This window comes from Perna viridis, chromosome 8 (genome assembly GCF_037379345.1).
Source record: "Perna viridis isolate PV_CMFRI_1.1 ecotype Kerala chromosome 8, ASM3737934v1, whole genome shotgun sequence".
Taxonomy (NCBI): domain Eukaryota; kingdom Metazoa; phylum Mollusca; class Bivalvia; order Mytilida; family Mytilidae; genus Perna; species Perna viridis.
Window position 1 is genome coordinate 11,923,231 of NC_142452.1, and position 12,822 is coordinate 11,936,052.

At 32.5% G+C, this 12,822-nt stretch overlaps 1 protein-coding gene across 1 annotated transcript; it reads right to left on the bottom strand.

The window, feature by feature from the left end:
• Positions 1-1,228: 1,228 nt before the first annotated feature.
• LOC148609351 (uncharacterized) lies at positions 1,229-5,814 on the bottom strand. The gene is made up of 5 exons (XM_088541524.1): positions 5,625-5,814; positions 4,797-5,032; positions 4,260-4,410; positions 3,067-3,285; positions 1,229-2,390 (listed from the first exon to the last, which is right to left on the bottom strand). The coding sequence occupies exons 1-5, from the start codon at positions 5,704-5,706 to the stop codon at positions 2,362-2,364; spliced, it is 717 nt and encodes a 238-aa protein (XP_088397650.1). The 5' UTR covers positions 5,707-5,814; the 3' UTR covers positions 1,229-2,361.
• Between the last annotated feature and the right edge of the window lie 7,008 nt (positions 5,815-12,822).

Consider the following 12,822-nt stretch of genomic DNA (forward strand, 5'->3'; position numbering starts at 1 on the left):
TGAATGCTTGATGGAAATAAAATAGAATGCGTTGTATTACTAGAACTTTGTTGAATAATAGGTTGCATCTAAAACCGAATATACATGGTGATTTTCATAGGAATATGTACATAATACACAAATTTCGCACACTATCCTCATAAAGCGGTATACATGTTCTGTGATAATATTAAAACATGGTTGACTGGGTTGTACTGGAACATCCAAATTGCAACTAAACTCTGGAGTTATATTGGATATGACAACACTGAGGCCAGTGTAATTAATAAGAATCGGTTAAATAGGGGAATAGATACTTCAGATGGGAACCAGGATTCGGATGGTAATTCAAAGAATATCATAATCAGAAGAAAAAAAATGACTAGAAAGGAACAACAGACACACATAACCAAGAAATTAAATTAATTAAGTAACACGTGCAAAGAACCAAACGTAAATGAGGAACCCGTAATCAACTAAAACTGGGAGCATAGACTAGGTATATGGTAAGGAAAGTTTCTTTTTTTTCTAGAAACACCCGTTGCTCATAAAATGTCATTTCCGGGGTACAATGGAAAAGAAAACTATGTACATCTGTACAAAACCTGAGGAAATTGAGATCGAACAATGGTCCTTCTTTAGGATAATTAACTATGTAAGTCAGCCTCATAAAAGTACAGAAATACTTGTTTAAGAACTTCCCGACTAAAAAATTGATTTAAAAGCCGAAAAAAGGTTTTAAACGATGATTGCACTTTCCTGATTCTGTTTCACGAATTTGCATTTTTGTATAACGATTTTTCAACAAATTTTAATGTTAATGAATTCATCGGACATATAAACTTTTTAATAGGATCTTATCCATGTTCAGAATCCTAGGGTCCAGCTCCTTTTACCATTGTATGTATTTTTTGAATTTAGTGTTGTATTCTCGTTCTGTAAATGTTTTTGTCTGTTATTTGGTTTTATTTACTTTAGTAAGTTATTGATTAAGATATTGTGTCCCCATTGTATACTAAGGTGTTATTATTATATCTTATCTTTATCGTCAAGATTCAATCTTACAAACATAATAAGTAACGGTGTTAAACGTGCTTTGTTAATTTCACGACCATTTGTTAATATTCGAAATAGGGCGTGTTTGTCAAATTGCGACCATTTACGTGCATGTTTATTGTAATAAAGAGTGTCAAAGTACTTCAGATTTTCTTAACAAACAAACCAAACCTTTAAAAAAAAATCATTAAAATAATCGAATTACGTGCATGTTTATTGTAATAAAGAGTGTCAAAGTACTTCAGATTTTCTTAACAAACATACCAAACATTTAAAAAAAAATCATTAAAATAATCGAATTATTCTCAGAAAAGCAAGTTTAGAAAAGAAAACGATAACAAAGTGAGGTACACTAATAAACTCTATAGGTTTCTATTGCGTACACCGGATGTACAATATTCAAATCTATAGGTTTCTGTCGCATACACTAGAGGTACTCTCCAAATCTATAGATTTCTGTTACGTACATGTACACTATTTGGTAACAAAGTCAGGTACACAATCCAACTCTATAGGTTTCTGTGGCGCACATTAGAGGTACACTACCCAACTCTTTAGGTTTCTGTCGCGTACACTAAGGGTACACTATCCAGCTCTATAGGTTTCTGTTGCGTACACTAAAGATACACTATCCAGCTCTATAGGTTTCTGTTGCATACACTAAAGGAACACTATCCAGCTCTATAGGTTTCTGTTGCGTACACTAAAGGTACATTACCCAACTCTTTAGGTTTCTGTCGACTACACTATTTGATAACAAGGTTATATACACACTATCAAACTCTATAAGTTTTGTCGAGTACACACTTCTAGTAACATGTGTCAAGAAAGAAGTCATCAAATGCATTCTAATAGCATTGAAACTTAACATGTAAACGGCTGTATATAAAAAAGTGAAATGTCTCATACAATATATAAAGCGATTGTTTTATAATTAAGTTGAGAATATATAATTGTACATGAAATTTTGCACTTTGCAAGAGTTATTGTTCTTGATTTGGTTTGCTTTGGTTGATTTTAGTGGGAGATGAATGTATGATTTCTAAAAAAATACTGATCTGAATACAGAAAGGATTACTACTATAAAAACACATAAAGCATATGTAGACCAAAACGTCATCGTGTTCAATGGGTTTTCTATACCATGAATCACCTCTGCCATTGACAGTGTCTGTATTTTATATCGATTGATACTTAAGAACTTGTTCATACGATGATGGGATGCACCATGTAACACGAGTCTGTAGTAAATCTTGGAGAACGTTAAGAGGCAGAACTCTGTGACGGTAATAATAATGATGATAAACTAAATCTTATGGCTAAGTATCAACTATTGCCCTCTGTCTCTGATAGAACTGAAAGAAACACATGAATAGAAATTTCTAAGGAATTTCTTTTAAATATGTTATAATCATTTCCGTCATTTAAGATCAATTTGACCTTATCTATATTGAAGTTATGTAACATCTTGTGGTCCTATGTATTTTCAATGTTTACAATTATTATATGTATAATCAAGGATTTAAACCTGATATATTAACATTCCATTTCTCAAAACCATATTTACAATACCGAATCCACCATTTATTAGACTATTTAGAAAATATGTTATGCTACAAAACAGATATGTAATATATAACATATTACTTAAAAGAATGGTTACAAACAACTAAGATGAAAAGCCTAGTTGTTACTTTCATACGATATTCTGGTTACCCTATCCAAAATGTACGAGCTGGCTAGTTTTATCAAAGATAACGTAATCTCGTAACAGTTGTACAATAAAAAAAAACTAAGGTTCTGTAACGTTTCTGTTATTGACATTCGTAGCCAAATTTGGTAAAATGTGATATCATTATGAAAATCAACCGTGTTCAAGTTAAAAAGAATAAAACGTGGAGATCTATAAAAGCGAGGCCTTCATAAATCAGAAAACATACTTCGATAATACCGTCAAAGATCACTTCATATCAATAAAAAGCTTATACTGACAATGACGGAAGGGTCATTGCAGTTCATATAAGTTCATACCTTTTGAATAAGTGACGCTTTGGTCTACATTCGATGAAAGAGGGATCGTTCCATCTTTTGGCCCATAAACTTCCCTCTCAACCTTATTTATCCGTTGTTGTCGATCTCTTTGGAATCGCCTCTTAGCAATACATTTTTTGATTCCGTAAACCGTTAAACCAATTAAAATCAAGAAAGCAACTATACCTCCTGCCAGTCTTAAATAAAACCAGACCCTGTCTAAAAATAGAGTAATACTAAGGTAATTAAATTATGCCTCCAAAAAATGCTAAAATTTAAATCATTCTAATGAAAATCATTGTTTACATTTTTAGTATCATAAGGAGAAAATAAGTAATCGTCTAAATAATAGTCAACAATCACTCTTACGGGGTGATGGATCGTTAAAAACGATGCGAAACATAACAATAAATTAAATAAACGTCTAAATATGTTTAACATCACCAGAAGATGGTAAAATTCAAATTGAATATTTCGGATAACTGATATCCTTCCTCAACATAAAACTCATAAAACTATATGAGCATAAAACTCACAAAACTTCACGAGCATAAAACTCACAAAGTTCAAGATCAAAACAGATTCAGAAGCTGAATCGCGTACGCTGTGGGTGATTGTACCTTTATCAAAGGCTCACATAAGCAACTGATAAGGAGCCTGAATGAAAAAGGTCTGAACAATTCCCAACGATGTTAGAAATGTCAAATTTGCGATGCAAATTTTTGGTTGTTCCCTCCGCGGGACTCGAACTTGTACCGCTGTGATATCTATGGCAACACCGCCTGCACAAAGTCCAGCGCCCTACACCACTCGGCCAGCTAGGCTATATAAAAATATAGCTTTCGCTGGCCAGGTCATTCCTCCTCGTAGGATTAATCTAGGGTTGTAACTTAGTACACGATGTATGGTAGTACGGGACAGTTCATTTAGATGTTAATATGTAGGATAGAGGATCAAATTAATGATGCATGTCACAACAAATCAATATTATACAACGTCTCAGAATGTGACGACTCTATTCGGTACAATGCTCCATCGGATCAAATTGATATATATATATAAATATTCATACATTTTATCATCATGGTATCATCAACAATTATCGCTGTCTTTAAGTAACCCGAAACCGAGCCCGGTATAGTATAATGAGGTAAATATCGTCAAACTATCCAAACTAGCAATATGGACCTTACCACTGATACCGCCCTCAGATTTTCCGTTCTTCACATTCAAGACAATTCTAGAACTCGTGTCCTGATTTGACTCGATTGTGATGTACAACAGTTTTTCAAACGGTGAGCAGAATATTGGGATATCATCTCCGTTATTAGCACAACTGTATGACTACAAAAATAAAACATAGATCACAAATAAGAGTTAAGCATGAAATGTTCCATAAGAGTAATTATTTTAAAAAAGCGTACACTCAGGAGTTTTGATAATAGCAGTGTTAAGGCAAGGAGTATCTACCTTTATTGTAAAGGTAACATGACCTTATTTACACGAAATTTTCCCATGCAAGAAGGCTTGTAGTCAAATTTTGTATAGTTGACCCTATCGTACTGTGTTAAAGCCAGTGTCATTCTATATCACCACACATATTTCTATAAAATACTCTTTGGCTGAAGAACAGTATTTTACAAATGTATTTTACTTTTTCATACATTTTCTTGACAAATCATTTACGATAATAATACTTCCGTACAATGTATACTCATCCATATTCTCACCTTATCTGGACTATATGTTGAAAAGCTTGTGCCTGCTCTGTATTGAAGTGTGACATCACATGCGACATTAAACTCTTTAACTTCCACGCAAACCTCGTACTCAAAACTTTTGTCATATCCACGGAAAGGTATTGTATCGCAAATTCCATAAACCTTCTCTCCATTGTAGATTATTTCATAGCTTTGTTCTGGAATGGCATCTAATTTGTATTGACAACTATCATCGTCCCAGATCACTTAAATGATTAAAATTATATATTAACATAACATAATGAGCAAAGCGCCCGATTAACATCATAGGAAAGGAAATAATAAAGTTCATTTTTGTTAAGTAAGAATTCTAGAATACACATTGCATAAAATTGATGGTTCTCCTTTTCAGTTACAAGTGTAACTGCCGTTGATCATTAGAGTATATATTGTTGCAATACAATGTGTGTTCACTATCAGTATACATCAGGCGTTACCTAGCTGTATTGTTGTGTAACGAGTCACTGGTAATAATTGTACTGAAGAATTTTTACTTCATTCGAAATAATAATGATATATCTTGTATTAGGCAAAAATGAATACACATACTAACAAATGAACTTTATACAGTAGTACAAAAATAATAATTACAAGAATTAAGTGCCCTTTCAAACTATGTACTAGACACTTGCACCTGTTTACCAAGTGTTAATTATTTTGAGGCCAGAGTAAAATTAGAAAAATGAATTAACATACTACATCACAAATATACCAGTAAATACTGACAATTCAATAAATGGAATAAATAAATACACTACACGTGTATGAAAACTCGATATTCAATTATGTGGAACTTACATGTTCTCATTGATGCATATGTCCCAATTACGTAAATCATATTTAGGAGGAATACATGCAGCAGACACTTTGCATGGCTCATTTTAAAGTAATAAAAGTAAAACAAAATTCTATTAACGAATACAGAAATTTGGCACACAATTACATCGCTTAATATAAATGTACATAACTTGGTTACACATCACCGAGTACAGTTATACTCATATGTTAGAAAAACGCACTGCGTACATCAGAGCTACATGTTATAAATGTTTGTGCTGTTTTCATTTATTTAGTCTTTTATCTGCATGTTAAAGGTTTAATTATACTCTATGAATTGTTTTAAGTAAAAAAAAAAAAAAAACCCAAAAAATTGACAAAAAGGACTAGTAATTTCGTAGGAAGATACTATTTGTAAGAAAACTTTCTGTGAATTAGAAGGGTTTGGGATTTTTTTGTTAAAAGAAATATTCTCATTTGATGCCAAATACACAATGGCAAGAGTTAAAATGACCTATACCTGGAGTAATACAAACCCCATCGACATTAGTTATCAAATGTCGTAAGTTGTTTGTATCGATGATATATATTTCATATGAAGGTACTTCGACTTAAGAACTTCAAAAACCCTCATATTACATAATTACATATTTAGAATAAATTATGCGTTCTTGTAAATGCATTATAATTAATTTTTTTTAATACTGTATCACCCCTTGACCCATATTGCATATCCTATATCACAACCAGTGGCACGTGGAGAGATATAACAGGCAAATCGCGATAAATATGAATTCGATATACTCATTTGCAATCGAGAAATTAAAAATGAATAACAAACCATTTATACCAATATTCAATAACAATACTAATAACTTCGATGCAATTTTATTTGAACAATATTTAAGATGAACAAGAAATGTGGTATCTTGTATATATAGTCCAGAAGAAGACAGCTTTACACGCTTAATTTCTTACAGTTTTGATTTATAAAACATTGTTCGATTCCTGAAATTTGTCAATGATTAAACTCGTACTCCTTGAATGCATTTTGGTAATTATTTGTTTACAACAAATATAGAAACAACTTCATATTTAGTTGTGACATGCAATATTACATAATACATAATATAAAACTAACCTTCCAACGTAGTCTTTTGTTATTTGGCATACCGGTATGTCCCATCAAAGGGAATAGGAACCCAAAATGAGTTCTACTCTAATTTAATAGTATCTATATAAACATGTAGAAAAATATGTTCCTTTAATTTCAAAGCCTCGCTCATTTGTTTTAACTTACTGATAAACATTAGAACAGGAGGCTGACATTTTTTCCCCAGCATGCATCATGATTATGACCGTGGCACTAATTTATCAAGTAATGCTTTATCTAAACACTAGAAACAAAATGTGCATGAAGTAAACATAATTAAAAAAAATGCTGAATGAAATTTATCGAAACTTGAAACTGTTAAAGCACGAGTTTTGACCTTTTACTATTACATTATAACTTAGGGACAAATAGTATCAATTTTTTCCTAGTAAATTTTCTTGTCAAGGCTTGATCTTCTTGATACGTTCAATATCTGGTATATTTGGTATACGGATACATCACTTTAAAACATTATGTTATATATCATCCTTGTTGACATTTTACCTTGAGATCAAATGCCATCATTCTAAAGTAAATTATCTTGTCAAAGCAGTAACCATTTCAGCTATTAAGATACAATTTTGACATTCCGTATATGGTAATATCACTACAAGGCCGTTTGTTAAATGAAATGCCATACTTGTTGACCTTTGACCCTTACATTTGCCCCTAATATCACATAACATAATTCTCAAGGTCAATTTCTTTTCATGGCCCTTCTACCGTTTATAGTAGACTTTTGTTTTATTTATATGTGGGTAAATATGTATGAGACATTACTTTAGAAATTATACTTGTTAATCTGTCATCTTTACATTTTACCTCAAGTTATGAAAACATCAAATATAATTTACTTGTTATATAGTCTTAATTCTTCTACATTTGAAGGTAGACTTAAATGATATTTATACACAGTGGTTGCCCTTTTGTTTCACTTAAAGATTTAATGTTATTATTTTATCATCTTTGCCAAAAAAACACACATTCGGGTAAAGTGGAAGAATCGGTTCATCTCATTGTACCAAATTGACTCCCTTCAATTAGAGTAAACATATTTTATTGTTCTTAAAAAAAAAAAAAAAAAAAAAACAAAAAAAAAACAAAAAAAAAACAAATGGATTTTCATCAGCATGTTATGTCCATCTGCAATCACTGCTAAAAAATACCAAGATGTTTATGCGGATTTACTGGTTTCAAAATCTGTTCTGTTTTATTTTGTTGACAAATAGAATTTGACATTTTATTTTAAAATTGGTAGTTTCCATAGCTTATCAACAACTTACGAAAATCGCCTTAGAAAAAAAAAGGATGATTTACTAAATTCTTACAAGGGCTACAACGTTAACAATAAAATAGCTTTAATTTTATTTGATATAAAACGTGTTCGCTTTAGCGGTAAAAGGTATTTTGATTTTATCATTTTAGTTTTCAATATTTCACAAACAAGTGTTTCAGGGTTGTAGTTGACGGCAAAACACTGGTCTTGTATAGGCACTGCCTTTCACACATTTTTAACAAATTTGATTACATCAGCATATTGTAATGTGTAAACTGCATTATCCTAACTTTAAAACTAGCAACAGTAACAAAGACGACCAACACAAAAACCTATAGTACCAACATAAGCATTTGATATATTTCTTATTCTAAACCCGTCAATGTCTTATGTCCGTTTTTGAAGTAAAAATAGTATATTGTACAATTTGGCTATGGAACACGGAGGCTTTGTGCGCTGTAAAATCATGTAATTTCCATCGTCTCATCGTGCGACTTTGCTATGTTTGTCTTTTCCCGAGGATTTCTACTTAATCGATAGAGATGTCATTTCCGGGTTCAGATATTTTCTTATATTCGCCGCAATTTGATTATCATGTCCGGCGAATTTATCAAGCAAAATATATTAAATGGCTTTCGGGATTTTTAGTCCTAATTGTACTACCATAACATGCTGCACTTGGTACAGACTGTAATTGCTTTAAAACTTTAAGATTTTGACAAGATTCCAAACTCTAGACATATTATTTGCCATAGTAACGTCTATGCACCGGTATACCTATGTTATTTCGGTATTTTTTAAATATGTTCTTAAATATAGAATAGTGAGCAAGTTTGCTTAATAAGAAAGAAAAAAACCTTAAGTATTGAGGAAAGTATTAATTCAAAACACACAAAATTAAGAAAGATGAGAAGATAGTCCCAAGCAGAAAGTAACGTGCAGTTATCTCTCGTGGTTAAATGTTTCATCCATATTTTTAATATACTTTTACGTCTTCGTTCATACGATTACTATTGCATAAACATTACTTGAAGGAGAAAAAAGATGTATGCATTACAAATCTATATGCAGATGTGCATCAAGGAAAATAAATTGAAGTTCACGCGATGGCATAAATCTCAATGAATACATACAGTTAGCTTGGTTTTATGAGTTGGCGAGTTACAAAGGTATCAAATAGAAATGAAAAAAAAAGTAATAAATAAATAACAAGATTTGTCAAGTGTTAATCGCGAGTATGTTTTAGAATAACTGTGAACAAATATTTCCATTCTTTTTTTTATCTATGATATTAAAGTAAGATTTCTATATATAAGTGTACTATTTCTTCAAATTGTATCGGCTATTCATAATTTCTTATATACCGTCATCAAATAGAACGGCCAAGAAAACAAGATAATTTTGTAGCAAATATACATGATTAAATAATGACTAAATATCTAGATAAAGAGAAACAAATAAAAAATTCGTACGTTTTTTTTATTGTAGAAACAATGATAATGACAAGTAATATAGAGTATTGTTGTGTTTTGTTTGCCGTCCATTTTTCTCTATTCAAATTTTAAATTATTTTCATCAGTCTTATACAGAAGGAATTTGAAATGTGAACCATTTAATTCATTCCTTTTCAAAATCAAAATATAACTGATAGATTTTGCTTTTCTGTTAAAAACAGAACCTTGTTTTGATACCAATACGTTTAAACACAGCAAGAGTAAGTAAATGAAAAAAGTGAATGAGGCTATAATGAGAGTCTTTTGTAATGTGTTCCAAGTCTCTAAGGAGTATTGACCTGGGCTTGTTCTAGGCTCTATATAGACTTTTCCTATGTAAAGGCCTATGCAGTTAAATTACATTTGCAGACATAGAAAAGTCGGAAAAACCTCAACAGTTACAAAGGAAAGATTTACAACTTTACAACAGTTTCCTTGTCAAATTTTATATGACAAATATTCTAAGGTGACTTTATTATAACGACAGAGCTTTAACCTCACAACAGACACTTCAATATATGGCCATGGAAACATTGTAGTGCAAGTTAATTGATTATGTTTTTTTTTTGTGATCAATAAAAAACGAAAAATCATTTTTGGCGAAAATTTGAAAGTATGTCGAGGCATTAAGCACATATATCCTATGTGAACCTATTTGAATCCTTTGGCACAAAATATGTATCTACGTTTACAAAAGATTGTCCAATTGTTTCAATCTTATAAGATGATTGTGCAGGCATGTAAAAATGTACAATGTTTTTTTATAAGATTGTTCATGAGATGCAATTACAACATGGCATAGCCGCTTTTAGTTATTAACTATGTATATTCGTATAAAAACTACACCATTCCCTTCATGAACTATTTAATCAGATAAAATTATATAAAATACCAGTGGTACAGGTAGTTACATGTAAGAGGATTGTAAAGCATAAATCTCAAGTTTTCAACAAAAGGATATTAAAGCAAAGAGAAATACACAAATGGATAAAACGAGAACGAGGAGACATTGATCCTCTATCAGAGTGGGTAAAGGCTGTTACATGTAGGTCTTTAATTTTGAAACGTATGAAAGTTTTAAGTGGGTCAATGAATGTCAATGCGAAATCAGTTTTCAAACCCCGAGATATAGTAAAAACATTAGCTAATATACATGACAAATATCTTGTCGTACGAGCAGACAAAGCCCAAAACATGGTTTTCATCTGGAAAACGTATTACATCCAATGTCTGTTATCAGAAGTAGACGTAGAAAATGATAGCAGTAATAAGACCTATACTGCTAAAACCTATAATCTTTGATATCCTCTTTTGGTCTCTTCTACCAAAGACGATTATTGTGATATACCGTCTATGTACTGCATTCCTAAATTCTGCAAGAATCCATACAAACAACGCTGCAAATATGGATCTGCAAAATTTACCACCAAACCTTTTTCTAAACTTTTAACTACCATACTCACAGCTGTCAAAGAAGGTCCCTAGTCCTACCACGACACTTATTACTCCAGTAGTGGTATTAATTCAATGTGGATCCTGAAAAATTCGAAAGATCTCCTGAAACCCCTCAATTCACCACCATTATCTGAATACAATAGCATTAAAGCCTATGACTTTTTAACTCTTTATACCTCTATTCCCCATATTCTGTTAAATTAAAAAAAAACATTATACATCGTTGATACTCAAAAAAAAAGACGAAACGCCTAGATACAAATATGTAGTTTTTGGTAGAGATTCCCGATACTTTGTTAAAAAATGATTGAAATCATCTTCCAAATATACCGTAGTAGATATTTTCAAAAGCCTGGAACATTTTATTAACAACATATTCTTCCAGTGTTGTTGGCGCGGTTTTCAGCAAACGGTCAGCATTCCAATGGAAACATTTTGTGCACCTCTATTTGCTGACCTTTTCCTTCACTTTTATGAGGCTGACTTTATAGTTGATCTCATCAATGCAAAGAACATGAGATAAAGGATACTACAGAATCTGTGAAGTCAGCCTCATATATTGACTAACACTTAGAGATCGATGATAAGGAAAACTACTAACCGAACTATACGACAAACGCAATGACTTTCCATGTTGCAACTTCCCTTCAGCATCTGCGTATGGAACTTTATATCACAACTCATACGTCATACTAAAAGCTTGCCATAACTACGGAGACATTTTGTATCGCGCTTGAAGTCTTACAATTAGGCTTCTGGAACAGGGTTATGTTGTTACAAGATTGAAATCATTACTACAGATGTTTTATGGTTGTCATTCCGAACTCGCGGATCGTTACGGTGTATCCATCTGCACCATGAGATCTGATTTGTTCAATCGGTCATTGATTTCCTTGCCTCTTTCGTCTACCTTGGACTTGATTTTTTATGAGCAACTCGACGGGCGTTGCTAGAAAACCAGAAGACGCTTTCCCTACCGGTGCACCTGGCCTATGCTCCCAGTTTTCAGTGGAATCCGAGTTGCTCATTTGCTTATGTTCTTTGTTGTGTGTGTCTGTTTTGCATGTCTTGTGCTTGTCCTTAGATATCATTCTCTACATTTCCGCTAGAATATTGGTTCCCTTGATTACTTTTTCATGAAACCACACCCTGTGCAAGGACTATCTTTCAAACTTTATTATAGACATCAAAAGAGCAAATTTCTTCTTCAAATTCATATTGATAATTTTTATGGTTTTCTGTAACTAGAGGAATTATTTGATTGATAAAACAGGATATCTCGTCCTGTCTATATGTTGTATGGTGTGTCATTTCAAGGAGGAAATTTTATGTGCGTACGTTTTTTTTTGAATGGGAATGGTTAAGGTCTTATAAAATGAATTTTCCTTTTCCGCTGGTCTCATTCACCTGTCCATAGTCAGTAGATATTGATCATTACTGTGTCTTTGTGTTGCTTCTTTACTCATTATTTTGATTATAAGGAAAACAATCAATGTTCTGTTATTGTGGAGGTGTTTCTCCAGTTGTCGGAGACTCAAAATTAAAAGCAAGTCAGATACCCTTCTCCAAATTCAAAGTAAGGGCTTCTAGGGCTTCTTGTTACAAAATATAAATCGCTTATTCCAGTTTTTTTTTTTTTTTGGCCCCGTGCAGGTCCGGGTGTCAAAAGAATTGGCCTGCAGCATTGCTAAGCTTGTCGTAAAAGGCGACTAAATAGTGCTCAGAAACCTAGCCGGGGGCTAGGCGCTCTGCCCACAGAGCAACTGGGATGTGTGCCCCAGGCGGTGGAATGGGGTACCCCTGGCATGTTACATGCTGGGGTTGTGAGGCTATAATACGGAA

Coding starts and splice junctions, on each gene's coding strand:
- LOC148609351 (XM_088541524.1), bottom strand. CDS start 5,706: ATGAGCCATGCAAAGTGTCTGCTGCATGTATTCCTCCTAAATATGATT. Junction 5,033..5,624: donor ATATGCATCAATGAGAACAT/GTAAGTTCCACA, acceptor TAATCATTTAAG/TGATCTGGGACGATGATAGT. Junction 4,411..4,796: donor CAACATATAGTCCAGATAAG/GTGAGAATATGG, acceptor TTATTTTTGTAG/TCATACAGTTGTGCTAATAA.